At 46.1% G+C, this 16,972-nt stretch overlaps 1 protein-coding gene across 1 annotated transcript in view; it reads right to left on the minus strand.

Annotated features, from left to right (window-relative positions):
* The window catches only part of LOC115124801 (isoleucine--tRNA ligase, cytoplasmic-like), a gene marked incomplete at its 5' end in the record, with an annotated part of 63,136 nt that overhangs the window by 27,183 nt on the left and 18,981 nt on the right, over window positions 1-16,972 (minus strand). The window contains 3 exons of the mRNA XM_065022022.1: window positions 1,118-1,292; window positions 10,198-10,281; window positions 13,244-13,346. Of these exons, the coding sequence (XP_064878094.1) occupies window positions 1,118-1,292; window positions 10,198-10,281; window positions 13,244-13,346 (362 nt within the window). The remainder of the gene's footprint in view (window positions 1-1,117; window positions 1,293-10,197; window positions 10,282-13,243; window positions 13,347-16,972) is intronic.

Here is a 16,972-nt window from a genome sequence, read left to right on the forward strand (position 1 = left end):
GTAGGGTTCAGTGTGTGTGTGTGTAGGGTAGGGTTCAGTGTGTGTGTGTAGGGTTCAGTGTGTGTGTGTGTGTGTGTAGGGTTCAGTGTGTGTGTGTGTAGGGTTCAGTGTGTGTGTGTGTAGGGTTCAGTGTGTGTGTGTAGGGTTCAGTGTGTGTGTGTAGGGGTTCAGTGTGTGTGTGTGTGTGTGTAGGGTTCAGTGTGTGTGTAGGGTTCAGTGTGTGTGTGTGGGGTTCAGTGTGTGTGTGTGTAGGGTTCAGTGTGTGTGTGTGTGTGTGTGGGTTCAGTGTGTGTGTAGGGTTCAGTGTGTGTGTGTGTAGGGTTCAGTGTGTGTGTGTGTTCAGGGTTCAGTGTGTGTGTAGGGTTCAGTGTGTGTGTAGGGTTCAGTGTGTGTGTGTAGGGTTCAGTGTGTGTGTGTGTGGGTAGGGTTCAGTGTGTGTGTGTAGGGTTCAGTGTGTGTGTGTGGGTTCAGGTGTTCAGTGTGTGTTCAGTGTGTAGGGTTCAGTGTGTGTGTGTGTGGGTTCAGTGTGTGTGTAGGGTTCAGTGTGTGTGTAGGGGTTCAGTGTGTGTGTGTGTGTAGGGTTCAGTTTGACCTGTTTGAGTGCTGTGGGATTTAGGAGGGGTGAGTTGTGTTCCAATCAGAGGTACATTTAACAGACGGACCGTTTCCGTGCCCCCCGGTTCCCTCTGCCCCAGTTCCCTCTGCCCCCCGGTTCCCTCTGCCCCCCGTTCTCCCTGCCCCCGTTCCCCCTGCCCCCGTTCCCCCTGTTCCCCCAGCCCCCGTTCCCTGTTCCCCCTGTCCCCCTGTTCCCGTTCCCCCTGCCCCCGTTCCCCCTGTTCCCCGCCCCCCGTCCCCTGCCCCCCCCTCCTACCTCTTCCCCAGCCCCGTTCCCCCCTGACCCTTCTGCCCCCCCTCCCCCCTCCCTTCCTACCAGTCTTCTGAAGGTCTCCAGCCCCCCGTCCCCCCCTCCCCCCTCCTTCCTACCAGTCTTCTGGAAGGTCTCCAGCCCCCGTTCCCCCCTTCCCCTGTTCCCCTGCCCCCCCCGTCCCTTCCTACCAGTCTTCTGGAAGGTCTCCAGCCCCGTTCCCCCTGTTCCCCCTGCCCCCTCCCTTCCTACCAGTCTTCTGGAAGGTCTCCAGCTGTTCGCTCTTCAGTTCTTTAATGGACGCCGTAATGGATTTGAAGGCTCCTTTCAGCCTCTTTCCCAGCACCATGTGGTCCGGTTCAGCCCGCAGGCTGATGCCGTACTTGTCTTTGTCCGTGGACAAGGTCAACTGGCGGACATTCAACTCCTGAGAGAAAAGAGAAAGGGGAAGAGAGGGGGGTTTACTGCCTTGCTCCCCCCCCCAAAAAACAACAAAAAAAGCACAACTATTTTGCTTCGTCACCAGATTATCTTTTGTTCTTGGACCGTGGGATTTGAACCAGCGACTCTCTGGTCGTCCTGAACGCTACATGAAGATAACCGTCGTTTCCTCTACCATCGCAGTGTTCTGTGGATCTTAGGTCTAATAAAACGTGCTTCATAAAACGAGAGCAGTCACAGCACATGGTGTGGCATCTCCTTCATCTTCATCTCAGACGGAACAACACAGTCATCAACCATCGGTCTGTTCAGATACACAACGGAGGGAGGTGGTGGTGACTGCTGGTAGCAACAACCAGGACTAGAATCAGATACAAAATAACAGAGAATCAGATACACAACGGAGGGAGGTGGTGGTGACTGCTGGTAGCAACAACCAGGACTAGAATCAGATACACAACGGAGGGAGGTGGTGGTGACTGCTGGTAGCAACAACCAGGACTAGAATCAGATACACAACGGAGGGAGGTGGTGGTGACTGCTGGTAGCAACAACCAGGACTAGAATCAGATACACAACGGAGGGAGGTGGTGGTGAAACAACAACCAGGACTAGAATCAGATACACAACGGAGGGAGGTGGTGGTGACTGCTGGTAGCAACAACCAGGACTAGAATCAAGATACACAACACAACGAGGGAGGTGGTGGTGACTGCTGGTAGCAACAACCAGGACTAGAATCAGATACACAACGGAGGGAGGTGGTGGTGACTGCTGGTAGCAACAACCAGGACTAGAATCAGATACACAACGGAGGGAGGTGGTGGTGATGCTGGTAGCAACAACCAGGACTAGAATCAGATACACAAAGAGGGAGGTGGACTGGAACAACCAGGACTAGAATCAGATACACAACAGAGGGAGGTGGTGGTGACTGCTGGTAGCAACAACCAGGACTAGAATCAGATACACAACGGAGGGAGGTGGTGGTGACTGCTGGTAGCAACAACCAGGACTAGAATCAGATACACAACGGAGGGAGGTGGTGGTGACTGCTGGTAGCAACAACCAGGACTAGAATCAGATACACAACGGAGGGAGGTGGTGGTGACTGCTGGTAGCAACAACCAGGACTAGAATCAGATACACAACGGAGGGAGGTGGTGGTGACTGCTCTGTAACACACTTCTGTTCTGGCAACAAACACCGTCAGATCGGTGGAAACACAAAATGCTTCTGTGTGTGTGTGGTGGTGTGTGTGTGTGAGAGAGAGAGAATTACATCTCATGCATGCTCGTGCCCTCTAAGATCCAGAAAAGTGAAAGGTAGTGTACCGTGTGTGTGAGAGAGAGTGAGAGAGTGAGAGAGAGTGAGGGAGAGTGAGTGAGAGAGAGAGAGAGAGAGAGAGAGAGAGAGTGGTGTGAGTGTGTGTGTGTGTGTGTGAGTGTGTCACAAAAACGTAGTGAGGGATGGATCAGTCCGAGCCACAGAGCAGCAGATTATGTTTCCATGTCTCTGACCCAGCCAGGCACCAGGGGATGAGCTGATCCTTTCAGCCCAGCGCCCCACATCACCCTGGTCTCTATTATCAACATCCTGTCTGGCCTGGTGCTGGGGTTAGGGCTGGGTGTTGAAGGACAACAGGTTGGGGTAGGGTTAGGGCTGGGTGTTGAAGGACGACAGGTTGGGGTTAGGGATGGGTGTTGAAGGACGACAGGTTGGGGTTAGGGCTGGGTGTTGAAGGACAACAGGTTGGGGCTAGGGGTGGGGGTTGAAGGACAACAGGTTGGGGCTGGGCTGGTGTGAAGGACAACAGGTTGGGGTTGGGGTTGAAGGACAACAGGTTGGGGTTAGGGGCTGGGGATTGAAGGACAACAGGTTGGGGTTAGGGGCTGGGTGTTGAAGGACAACAGGTTGGGGTTAGGGCTGGGTGTTGAAGGACAACAGGTTGGGGTTAGGGCTGGGTGTTGAAGGACAACAGGTTGGGGTTAGGGGCTGGGTGTTGAAGGACAACAGGTTGGGGTTAGGGCTGGGTGTTGAAGGACGACAGGTTGGGGTTGTTGAGGACAACAGGTTGGGTGTTGTTGAAGGACGACAGGTTGGGGTTAGGGCTGGGTGTGAAGGACAAACAGGTTGGGGTTAGGCTGGGTGTTGAAGGACAACAGGTTGGGGCTGGGGGTTGAAGGACAACAGGTTGGGGCTGGGTGTTGAAGGACAACAGGTTGGGGTTAGGGGCTGGGTGTTGAAGGACAACAGGTTGGGGCTGGGTGTTGAAGGACAACAGGTTGGGGTTAGGGGCTGGGTGTTGAAGGACAACAGGTTGGGGCTGGGTGTTGAAGGACAACAGGTTGGGGCTGGGTGTTGAAGGACAACAGGTTGGGGCTGGGTGTTGAAGGACAACAGGTTGGGGGGTGTTGAAGGACAACAGGTTGGGGCTGGGTGTTGAAGGACAACAGGTTGGGGCTGGGTGTTGAAGGACAACAGGTTGGGGCTGGGTCTTGAAGGACAACAGGTTGGGGCTGGGTGTTGAAGGACAACAGGTTGGGGTTGGGGGTTGGGGCTGGGTGTTGAAGGACAACAGGTTGGGGCTGGGTGTTGAAGGACAACAGGTTGGGGTTAGGTGGGTTGAAGGACAACAGGTTGGGGTTAGGGCTGGGTGTTGAAGGACAACAGGTTGGGGTTAGGGCTGGGTGTTGAAGGACAACAGGTTGGGGTTAGGGCTGGGTGTTGAAGGACGACAGGTTGGGGTTAGGGATGGGTGTTGAAGGACAACAGGTTGGGGCTGGGTGTTGAAGGACAACAGGTTGGGGTTAGGGCTGGGTGTTGAAGGACAACAGGTTGGGGCTGGGTGTTGAAGGACAACAGGTTGGGGTTAGGGGCTGGGTGTTGAAGGACAACAGGTTGGGGCTGGGTGTTGAAGGACAACAGGTTAGGGCTGGGTGTTGAAGGACAACAGGTTGGGGCTGGGTGTTGAAGGACAACAGGTTGGGGCTGGGTGTTGAAGGACAACAGGTTGGGGTTGAAGGACAACAGGTTGGGGCTGGGTGTTGAAGGACAACAGGTTGGGGCTGGGTCTTGAAGGACAACAGGTTGGGGCTGGGTCTTGAAGGACAACAGGTTGGGGCTGGGTGTTGAAGGACAACAGGTTGGGGCTGGGTCTTGAAGGACAACAGGTTGGGGCTGGGTGTTGAAGGACAACAGGTTGGGGTTAGGGTGTTGAAGGACAACAGGTTGGGGCTGGGTGTTGAAGGACAACAGGTTGGGGCTGGGTGTTGAAGGACAACAGGTGGGGGTTAGGGGCTGGGTGTTGAAGGACAACAGGTTGGGGTTAGGGCTGGGTGTTGAAGGACAACAGGTTGGGGTTAGGGCTGGGTGTTGAAGGACAACAGGTTGGGGCTGGGTGTTGAAGGACAACAGGTGGGGGTTAGGGGCTGGGGGTTGAAGGACAACAGGTTGGGGTTAGGGGCTGGGGGTTGAAGGACAACAGGTTGGGGTTAGGGGCTGGGGGTTGAAGGACAACAGGTTGGGGTTAGGGGCTGAAGGACAACAGGTTGGGGTTTGGGGCAGGGGGTTGAAGGACAACAGGTTGGGGTTAGGGGCTGGGGGTTGAAGGACAACAGGTTGGGGTTAGGGGCTGAAGGACAACAGGTTGGGGTTAGGGGCTGGGGGTTGAAGGACAACAGGTTGGGGTTAGGGGCTGGGGGTTGAAGGACAACAGGTTGGGGTTAGGGGCTGGGTGTTGAAGGACAACAGGTTGGGGTTAGGGCTGGGTCTAATACTGTGTCTGTAATACTAGATATTGTACTGTGTCTGTAATACTAGATATTGTACTGTGTCTAATACTAGATATTGTACTGTGTCTAATACTAGATATTGTACTGTGTCTAATACTATATATTGTACTGTGTCTAATACTAGATATTGTACTGTGTCTAATAATAGATATTGTACTGTGTCTAATACTAGATATTGTACTGTGTCTAATACTAGATATTGTACTGTGTCTAATACTAGATATTGTACTGTGTCTAATACTAGATATTGTACTGTGTCTGTAATACTAGATATTGTACTGTGTCTGTAATACTAGATATTGTACTGTGTCTAATACTAGATATTGTACTGTGTCTAATACTAGATATTGTACTGTGTCTTGAATGACTAATACTAGATATTGTACTGTGTCTAATACTAGATATTGTACTGTGTCTAATACTAGATATTGTACTGTGTCTAATACTAGATATTGTACTGTCTGTAATACTAGATATTGTACTGTGTCTGTAATACTAGATATTGTACTGTGTCTGTAATACTAGATATTGTACTGTGTCTAATACTAGATATTGTACTGTGTCTAATACTAGATATTGTACTGTGTCTAATACTAGATATTGTACTGTGTCTAATACTAGATATTGTACTGTGTCTGTAATACTAGATATTGTACTGTGTCTGTAATACTAGATATTGTACTGTGTCTAATACTAGATATTGTACTGTGTCTAATACTAGATATTGTACTGTGTCTAATACTAGATATTGTACTGTGTCTAGATATTGTACTGTGTCTAATACTAGATATTGTACTGTGTCTAATACTAGATATTGTACTGTGTCTAATACTAGATATTGTACTGTGTCTAATACTAGATATTGTACTGTCTGTAATACTAGATATTGTACTGTGTCTGTAATACTAGATATTGTACTGTGTCTAATACCAGATATTGTACTGTGTCTAATACTAGATATTGTACTGTGTCTAATACTAGATATTGTACTGTGTCTAATACTAGATATTGTACTGTGTCTAGATATTGTACTGTGTCTAATACTCAATTTTTTTTTTTTCACCTTTATTTAACCAGGTAGGCTAGTTGAGAACAAAGTTCTCATTTGCAACTGCGACCTGGCCAAGATAAAGCATAGCAGAGTGAACAGACAACACAGAGTTACACATGGAGTAAACAATAAACAAGTCAATAACACAGTAGAAAAAAAAGAGTCTATATACGATGTGTGCAAAAGGCATGAGGAGGTAGGCGAATAATTACAATTTAGCAGATTAACACTGGAGTGATAAATGATCAGATGGTCATGTACAGGTAGAGATACTGGTGTGCAAAAGAGCAGAAAAGTAAATAAATAAGAACAGTATGGGAATGAGGTAGGTGAAAATGGGTGGGCTATTTACCAATAGACTATGTACAGCTGCAGCGATCGGTTAGCTGCTCAGATAGCAGATGTTTGAAGTTGGTGAGGGAGATAAAAGTCTCCAACTTCAGCGATTTTTGCAATTCATTCCAGTCACAGGTAGCAGAGAACTGGAACGAAAGGCGGCCGAATGAGGTGTTGGCTTTAGGGATGATCAGTGAGATACACCTGCTGGAGCGCGTGCTACGGATGGGTGTTGCCATCGTGACCAGTGAACTGAGATAAGGCGGAGCTTTACCTAGCATGGACTTGTAGATGACCTGGAGCCAGTGGGTCTGGCGACCAGTATGAAGCGAGGGCCAGCCGACTAGAGCATACAGGTCGCAGTGGTGGGTGGTATAAGGTGCTTTAGTGACAAAACGGATGGCACTGTGATAGACTGCATCCAGTTTGCTGAGTAGAGTGTTGGAAGCCATTTTGTAGATGACATCGTCGAGGATCGGTAGGATAGTCAGTTTTACTAGGGTAAGTTTGGCGGCGTGAGTGAAGGAGGCTTTGTTGCGGAATAGAAAGCCGACTCTAGATTTGATTTTCGATTGGAGATGTTTGATATGAGTCTGGAAGGAGAGTTTGCAGTCTAGCCAGACACCTAGGTACTTATAGATGTCCACATATTCAAGGTCGGAACCATCCAGGGTGATATTGTACTGTGTCTAATACTAGATATTGTACAGTGTCTGTAATACTTGATATTGTACTGTGTCTGTAATACTAGATATTGTACAGTGTCTGTAATACTAGATATTGTACAGTGTCTGTAATACTTGATATTGTACTGTGTCTGTAATACTTGATATTGTACTGTGTCTAATACTAGATAGACTTGATATTGTACTGTGTCTGTAATACTTGATATTGTACTGTGTCTAATACTAGATAGACTTGATATTGTACTGTGGGCTCAGACTTATAAAAAGACCAATTCATTATCTACAGTAACAACATAATATTACTAGTCGTTTATCCCATTGCTGAATTCCTCTGCATTTTATCCGTCAACAGTTCACTTCACCGGCTGGATGGGTTGTTGTGCTACAGAATATAGTACCAGTCCAAAGCTCTTTATATTTTACTATTTTCTATATTGTAGAATAATAGTTTAGACATCAAAACTATGAAATAACACACATGGAATCATGTCGTAACCAGAAAAGTGTTAAACAAATCAAAAATATATTTTAGATTCTTCAAAGTAGCCACCTTTTTGCCTTGATGACAGTTTTTCAACACACTTTTGCATTCTCTCAACCAGCTTCATGAGGTAGTCACCTGGAATGCATTTCCATTAACTGGTGTGCCTTCTTAAAAGTTAATTTGTGGAATTTCTTTCCTTCTTAACACGTTTGATCCGATCAGTTGTGTTGTGACAAGGTAGGGCTGGTATACAGAAGATAGCCAAATAGGGCTATCTTCCATAGAAAATAGTAAAAATAAAGAAAAACCCTTGAATGAGCAGGTGTAATGTTGTGCTGCTGCCTTGTGCCCATGCTGTTGTCATGCTGTGTTGCTACCATGCTGTTGTCATGCTGTGTTGCTACCATGCTGTTGTCATGCTGTGTTACTACCATGCTGTGTTGCTACCATGCTGTTGTCATGCTGTGTTACTACCATGCTGTGTTGCTACCATGCTGTTGTCATGCTGTGTTACTACCATGCTGTGTTGCTACCATGTTGTTGTCATGTTGTGTTGCTACCATGCTGTTGTCATGCTGTGTTGCTACCATGTTGTTGTCATGTGTTGCTACCATGCTGTGTTGTCATGTGTTGCTACCATGCTGTGTTGTTGTCTTATGTCTCTCTTTATGTAGTGTTGTGTTGTCTTATGTCTCTCTTTATGTAGTGTTGTCTCAGGTCTCCCTTTATGTAGTGTTGTGTTGTCTCTCTTTATGTAGTGTTGTGTTGTCTCTCTTTATGTAGTGTTGTCTTAGGTCTCTCTTTATGTTGTGTTGTCTCTCTTTATGTAGTGTTGTCTTAGGTCTCTCTTTATGTTGTGTTGTCTTAGGTCTCTCTTTATGTAGTGTTGTGTTGTCTTAGGTCTCTCTTTATGTAGTGTTGTGTTGTCTTAGGTCTCTCTTTATGTAGTGTTGTCTTATGTCTCTCTTTATGTTGTGTTGTCTTAGGTCTCTCTTTATGTTGTGTTGTCTTAGGTCTCTCTTTATGTAGTGTTGTCTTAGGTCTCTCTTTATGTAGTGTTGTGTTGTCTCTCTTGTTGTGATGTGTGTTTTGTCCTATATTTATATTGTATTTATTTATTTTTATCCCAGCCCCCGTCCCCGCAGGAGGCCTTTTGTCTTTTGGTAGGCTGTCATTGTAAATAATAATTTGTTCTTAACTGACTTGTCTAGTTAAATAAAGGTTAAATAAATACAAATGAAATGGGCAAAACGAGTGACCTAAGCGACTTTCGAGAGCGTGGTATGATCGTCGGCACGCCAGATCCAGTTACTACCATGCTGTGTTGCTACCATGCTGTTGTCATGCTGTGTTACTACCATGCTGTGTTGCTACCATGCTGTTGTCATGCTGTGTTACTACCATGCTGTGTTGCTACCATGTTGTTGTCATGTTGTGTTGCTACCATGCTGTTGTCATGCTGTGTTGCTACCATGTTGTTGTCATGTGTTGCTACCATGCTGTGTTGTCATGTGTTGCTACCATGCTGTGTTGTTGTCTTATGTCTCTCTTTATGTAGTGTTGTGTTGTCTTATGTCTCTCTTTATGTAGTGTTGTCTCAGGTCTCCCTTTATGTAGTGTTGTGTTGTCTCTCTTTATGTAGTGTTGTGTTGTCTCTCTTTATGTAGTGTTGTCTTAGGTCTCTCTTTATGTTGTGTTGTCTCTCTTTATGTAGTGTTGTCTTAGGTCTCTCTTTATGTTGTGTTGTCTTAGGTCTCTTTTATGTAGTGTTGTGTTGTCTTAGGTCTCTCTTTATGTAGTGTTGTCTTATGTCTCTCTTTATGTTGTGTTGTCTTAGGTCTCTCTTTATGTTGTGTTGTCTTAGGTCTCTCTTTATGTAGTGTTGTCTTAGGTCTCTCTTTATGTAGTGTTGTGTTGTCTCTCTTGTTGTGATGTGTGTTTTGTCCTATATTTATATTGTATTTATTTATTTTTATCCCAGCCCCCGTCCCCGCAGGAGGCCTTTTGTCTTTTGGTAGGCTGTCATTGTAAATAATAATTTGTTCTTAACTGACTTGTCTAGTTAAATAAAGGTTAAATAAATACAAATGAAATGGGCAAAACGAGTGACCTAAGCGACTTTCGAGAGCGTGGTATGATCGTCGGCACGCCAGATCCAGTCTCTCAGAAGCGGCCTTCCTCCTGGGCTTTTCACACACAACAGTCTCTAGTGTTTACAGAGAATGGTGCCACAAACAAAACACATCCAGTCACCGGCAGTCGAGAGGTCGAAGGAGAACGGGAAAAAAATTCTGCAAGCCAACAGGTCGGACCACAAAACAGACAAATAATGGGGCAGTCAAACTCTCATCTCTGAACACACAACTCGTTGATCCCTGTTACTGATTGGCTATTTGCAGTGGACGACCACACCAGGGTTCCACTCCTATCAGCTAAGAACAGGAAGCAGCGGCTCCAGTGAGCAACGCCATCACCAACACTGGACAATTGAGAAGTGGAAAAACATTGCGTGAATATATGTGTTTGTGTATATGTCTTACCTCCAGGATGTATTTCTGCAGGGAGGTGATGTCTCTCAGAGCTTCTGGATCTTGGTGGATCACTACCACCTCCTTTAAGGGATACTACACAACAACAACAACAACCGTTAGTACACAACAACAACAACCGTTAGTACACAACAACAACAACAACCGTTAGTACACAACAACAACAACAACCGTTAGTACACAACAACAACAACAACCGTTAGCACACAACAACAACAACAACCGTTAGCACACAACAACAACAACCGTTAGCACACAACAACAACAACCGTTAGCACCCAACAACAACAACAACCGTTAGTACCCAACAACAACAACCGTTAGTACACAACAACAACAACCGTTAGTACACAACAACAACCGTTAGTACACAACAACAACAACAACCGTTAGTACACAACAACAACAACAACCGTTAGCACCCAACAACAACAACCGTTAGCACCCAACAACAACAACCGTTAGCACCCAACAACAACAACCGTTAGCACCCAACAACAACAACCGTTAGCACCCAACAACAACCGTTAGTACACAACAACAACAACAACCGTTAGTACACAACAACAACAACCGTTAGTACACAACCGTTAGTACCCAACAACAACAACCGTTAGTACCCAACAACAACAACCGTTAGTACACAACAACAACAACCGTTAGTACACAACAACAACAACCGTTAGTACACAACAACAATAACCGTTAGTACCCAACAACAATAACCGTTAGTACCCAACAACAATAACCGTTAGTACCCAACAACAACAACCGTTAGTACACAACAACAATAACCGTTAGTACACAACAACAACAACCGTTAGTACACAACAACAACAACCGTTAGTACACAACAACAACAACCGTTAGTACACAACAACAACAACCGTTAGTACACAACAACAATAACCGTTAGTACCCAACAACAATAACCGTTAGTACCCAACAACAACAACCGTTAGTACCCAACAACAACAACCGTTAGTACACAACAACAACAACCGTTAGTACACAACAACAACAACCGTTAGTACACAACAACAACAACCGTTAGTACACAACAACAATAACCGTTAGTACCCAACAACAATAACCGTTAGTACCCAACAACAATAACCGTTAGTACCCAACAACAACAACCGTTAGTACCCAACAACAACAACCGTTAGTACACAACAACAACCGTTAGTACACAACAACAATAACCGTTAGTACACAACAACAATAACCGTTAGTACACAACAACAATAACCGTTAGTACACAACAACAATAACCGTTAGTACACAACAACAACAACCGTTAGTACCCAACAACAACAACAACCGTTAGTACCCAACAACAACAACAACCGTTAGTACCCAACAACAACAACCGTTAGTACACAACAACAACAACCGTTAGTACACAACAACAACCGTTAGTACACAACAACAACAACAACCGTTAGCACCCAACAACAACAACCGTTAGCACCCAACAACAACAACCGTTAGCACCCAACAACAACAACCGTTAGCACACAACAACAACAACCGTTAGTACACAACAACAACAACCGTTAGTACACAACAACAACCGTTAGTACACAACAACAACAACCGTTAGTACACAACAACAACCGTTAGTACACAACAACAACCGTTAGTACCCAACAACAATAACCGTTAGTACCCAACAACAATAACCGTTAGTACCCAACAACAACAACCGTTAGTACCCAACAACAATAACCGTTAGTACACAACAACAATAACCGTTAGTACCCAACAACAACAACCGTTAGTACCCAACAACAACAACCGTTAGTACACAACAACAATAACCGTTAGTACCCAACAACAACAACCGTTAGTACACAACAACAACAACAACAACAACCGTTAGTACACAACAACAATAACCGTTAGTACACAACAACAATAACCGTTAGTACACAACAACAATAACCGTTAGTACACAACAACAACAACCGTTAGTACACAACAACAACAACAACCGTTAGTACACATCAACAATAACCGTTAATACACAACAACAGACACTTCATGCGGTACTACATACTACCACCTTCAGGGAGTACTACATACTACCACCTTCAGGGAGTACTACATACTACCACCTTCAGGGAGTACTACATACTACCACCTTCAGGGAGTACTACATACTACCACCTTCAGGGAGTACTACATACTACCACCTTCAGGGAGTACTACATACTACCACCTTCAGGGAGTACTACATACTACCACCTTCAGGAGTACTACATACTACCACCTTCAGGGAGTACTACATACTACCACCTTCAGGGAGTACTACATACTACCACCTTCAGGGAGTACTACATACTACCACCTTCAGGGAGTACTACATACTACCACCTTCAGGGAGTACTACATACTACCACCTTCAGGGAGTACTACATACTACCACCTTCAGGGAGTACTACATACTACCACCTTCAGGAGTACTACATACTACCACCTTCAGGAGTACTACATACTACCACCTTCAGGGAGTACTACATACTACCACCTTCAGGAGTACTACATACTACCACCTTCAGGAGTACCACCTTCAGGGAGTACTACATACTACCACCTTCAGGAGTACTACATACTACCACCTTCAGGGAGTACTACATACTACCACCTTCAGGGAGTACATACATTCAGGAGTACTACATACTACCACCTTCAGGGAGTACTACATACTACCACCTTCAGGGAGTACTACATACTACCACCTTCAGGGAGTACTACATACTACCACCTTCAGGGAGTACTACATACTACCACCTTCAGGGAGTACTACATACTACCACCTTCAGGAGTACTACATACTACCACCTTCAGGGAGTACTACATACTACCACCTTCAGGGAGTACTACATACTACCACCTTCAGGGAGTACTACATACTACCACCTTCAGGGAGTACTACAAACAACAACATTAACGACAACAATCAAACACACGTATACATGACAACAACAAATGCTAGCTAAGAGAAAAACACACACAGTTGATGTCCTCTTACCTTAACGGGCAGAGTCCTGCGGTCTCTGATGACTCGTCCAAGCTCAATGACAGACTGCATCTGACACACCGCACTTTCTATACGCTTGTCAATCAACGACTCCCTGTCACACACACACACACACAATAATAGCAGGTTAGACAGGTCAGACTGGGACCAGGTAGAAGACACAGTGAGTATTTTTTAAATATTTTTATTTTTTAACCTTTATTTAACTAGGCAAGTCAGTTAAGAACAAATTCTTATTTTCAATGACGGCCTAGGAACAGTGGGTTAACTGGTCTAGGAACAGTGGGTTAACTGGTCTAGGAACAGTGGGTTAACTGGTCTAGGAACAGTGGGTTAACTGGCCTAGGAACAGTGGGTTAACTGGCCTAGGAACAGTGGGTTAACTGCCTGTTCAGGGGCAGAACGACCGACCCGGTCAGCTCGGGGATTCGATCTTGCAACCTCTCGGTTACTAGTCCAACGCTCTAACCACTAGGCTACCTGCCGCCTCTACACTCTAACCACTAGGCTACCCTGCCGCCTCTACACTCTAACCACTAGGCTACCCTGCCGCCTCTACACTCTAACCACTAGGCTACCCTGCCGCCTCTACACTCTAACCACTAGGCTACCCTGCCGGCTACCCTGCCGCCTCTACACTCTAACCACTAGGCTACCCTGCCGCCTCTACACTCTAACCACTAGGCTACCCTGCCGCCTCTACACTCTAACCACTAGGCTACCCTGCCGCCTCTACACTCTAACCACTAGGCTACCCTGCCGCCTCTACACTCTAACCACTAGGCTACCCTGCCGCCTCTACACTCTAACCACTAGGCTACCCTGCCGCCTCTACACTCTAACCACTAGGCTACCCTGCCGCCTCTACACTCTAACCACTAGGCTACCCTGCCGCCTCTACACTCTAACCACTAGGCTACCCTGCCGCCTCTACACTCTAACCACTAGGCTACCCTGCCGCCTCTACACTCTAACCACTAGGCTACCCTGCCGCCTCTACACTCTAACCACTAGGCTACCCTGCCGCCTCTACACTCTAACCACTAGGCTACCCTGCCGCCTCTACACTCTAACCACTAGGCTACCCTGCCGCCTCTACACTCTAACCACTAGGCTACCCTGCCGCCTCTACACTCTAACCACTAGGCTACCCTGCCGCCTCTACACTCTAACCACTAGGCTACCCTGGCTACCGCCGCCTCTACACTCTAACCACTAGGCTACCCTGCCGCCTCTACACTCTAACCACTAGGCTAGGCTACCTGCCAACCACCTCTACCCTGCCGCCTCTACTCTAACCACTAGGCTACCCTGCCGCCTCTACACTCTAACCACTAGGCTACCTGCCGCCTCTAACCACTCTAACCACCCCCTAACCACTAGGCTACCTGCCGCCTCTACACTCTAACCACTAGGCTACCTGCCGCCTCTACACTCTAACCACTAGGCTACCTGCCGCCTCTACACTCTAACCACTAGGCTACCTGCCGCCTCTACACTCTAACCACTAGGCTACCTGCCGCCTCTACACTCTAACCACTAGGCTACCTGCCGCCTCTACACTCTAACCACTAGGCTACCTGCCGCCTCTACACTCTAACCACTAGGCTACCTGCCGCCTCTACACTCTAACCACTAGGCTACCTGCCGCCTCTACACTCTAACCACTAGGCTACCTGCCGCCTCTACACTCTAACCACTAGGCTACCTGCCGCCTCTACACTCTAACCACTAGGCTACCTGCCGCCTCTACACTCTAACCACTAGGCTACTTGCCACCCCCTCTAACCACAAGGCTACCTACCACCCCTCTAACCACTAGGCTACCCTACCACCTCTACACTCTAACCACTAGGCTACCCTGCCACCTCTACACTCTAACCACTAGGCTACCTGCCACCTCTACACTCTAACCACTAGGCTACCCTGCCACCTCTACACTCTAACCACTACCTGCCACCCGTATTCATGCATTTAAAAAGAAAAAACTAATAATGAAAGAAAAGCATTGTAAGTTTAAAATTTGTAAAGTTAAATGTGAGAGAGGTGGAAAAATGATTGTTAACGATCAATAATGACAAACCTCCTGGCATTAACAACTTAGATGGAAAACTACTGAGGATGGTAGCTGACTCTATAGCCACTCCTACTGACTCTATAGCCACTCCTACTGACTCTATAGCCACTCCTACTGACTCTATAGCCACTCCTACTGACTCTATAGCCACTCCTACTGACTCTATAGCCACTCCTACTGACTCTATAGCCACTCCTACTGACTCTATAGCCACTCCTACTGACTCTATAGCCACTCCTATCTGTCATATCTTTAATCTGAGCCTAGAGGAAAGTATTTGTCCTCAGGCCTGGAGGGAAGCCAAAGCCGTTCCACTACCCATGAGTGGTACAGCGACCTTTAATGGTTCTAACAGCAGACCAATCAGCTCTTAGCAAATGGTTTTTTCTTCTTCTTCTCTGTCAACAAATTAACAACAGACTTTCAGCATGCTTTTAGAGAAGGGCACTCAACGTGTACTGCACTGACACAAATGACTGATGATCGTTTGAAAGAAATTGATCATTGAAATTGATAAGAAGATTGTAGGAGATGTACCGTTAGATTTCAGTGCAGCCTTTGATATTATTGACCATAACCTGTTGTTGGAAAAAAAAAAGTAAATATATGTGCTGGAAAAACGGCTGGGTTTTTCTGTGGCTTGGTGGTGACCTAACATAATAGTTTGTGGAGCTTTCGCTGTAAAGCATTTTTGAAATCAGACACTGTGGCTGGATTAACGAGACTTGTATCTTTAAAATGGTGTAAAATACTTGGATGCTTGAGGAATTCCATGGGATTATTTTTTTAGGAATTATGAGATTTTTGTTGTTTTGAATTTGGTGCCCTGCACTTTCACTGGCTGTTGGCGGGGTGGGACGCTACCGTCCCGAATATCCCAGAGAGGTTACGTTCTAGACCTCAGCTGAATCTGGTCATGAATGGTGTGGCTGTTGAACAAGTTGAGGAGACTAAATGACTTGGCGTTACCTTAGATTGTAAACTGTCCTGGTCAAAACATATAGACTCAATGGTTGTAAAGATGGGGAGAGGTCTGTCCTTTAATAAAGAGATGCTCTGCTTTTTTGACTCCACACTCCACAAAGCAAGTCCTGCAGGCTCTAGTTTAGTCTGATCTTGATTATTGTCCAGTCATGTGGTCCAGTGCTGCAAAGAAAGACCTAGTTGAGCTGCAGCTGGTCCAGAACAGAGTGGCACATCTTGCTCTTCATTGTAATCAGAGGGCTAATATACAGTACCAGTCAAACGTTGGGACACACCGTACTCATTACAGGATTTTTTTCCCTTTATTTGAACTATTTTCTACATAGTAGAATAATAGTGAAGATATCAAAACCATGAAATAACACATATGGAATCATGTAGTAATCCCTGGTACTGTAAATAATAACCAAAAGGTTGATGTAAATACTATGCCAGTCTCTCTTGGCTAAGAGGTGAGAGATTGACTGCATCAAAAACATTTTTTTAATAAGAATTCCAAATGGTTTGCATAGTCAACTTACACACAGCTCTGACACACACACACACACCCCACCAGACAACAGGGGTCTTTTCACAGTCCCCAAATCCAGAACAAATTCAAGAAAGGTGTACAGTATTATAGAAAAGCCCCTATTTGCATGGAACTCCCATCTCATATT

The sequence above is a fragment of the Oncorhynchus nerka genome, linkage group LG2 (genome assembly GCF_034236695.1).
Source record: "Oncorhynchus nerka isolate Pitt River linkage group LG2, Oner_Uvic_2.0, whole genome shotgun sequence".
Lineage (NCBI taxonomy): Eukaryota > Metazoa > Chordata > Actinopteri > Salmoniformes > Salmonidae > Oncorhynchus > Oncorhynchus nerka.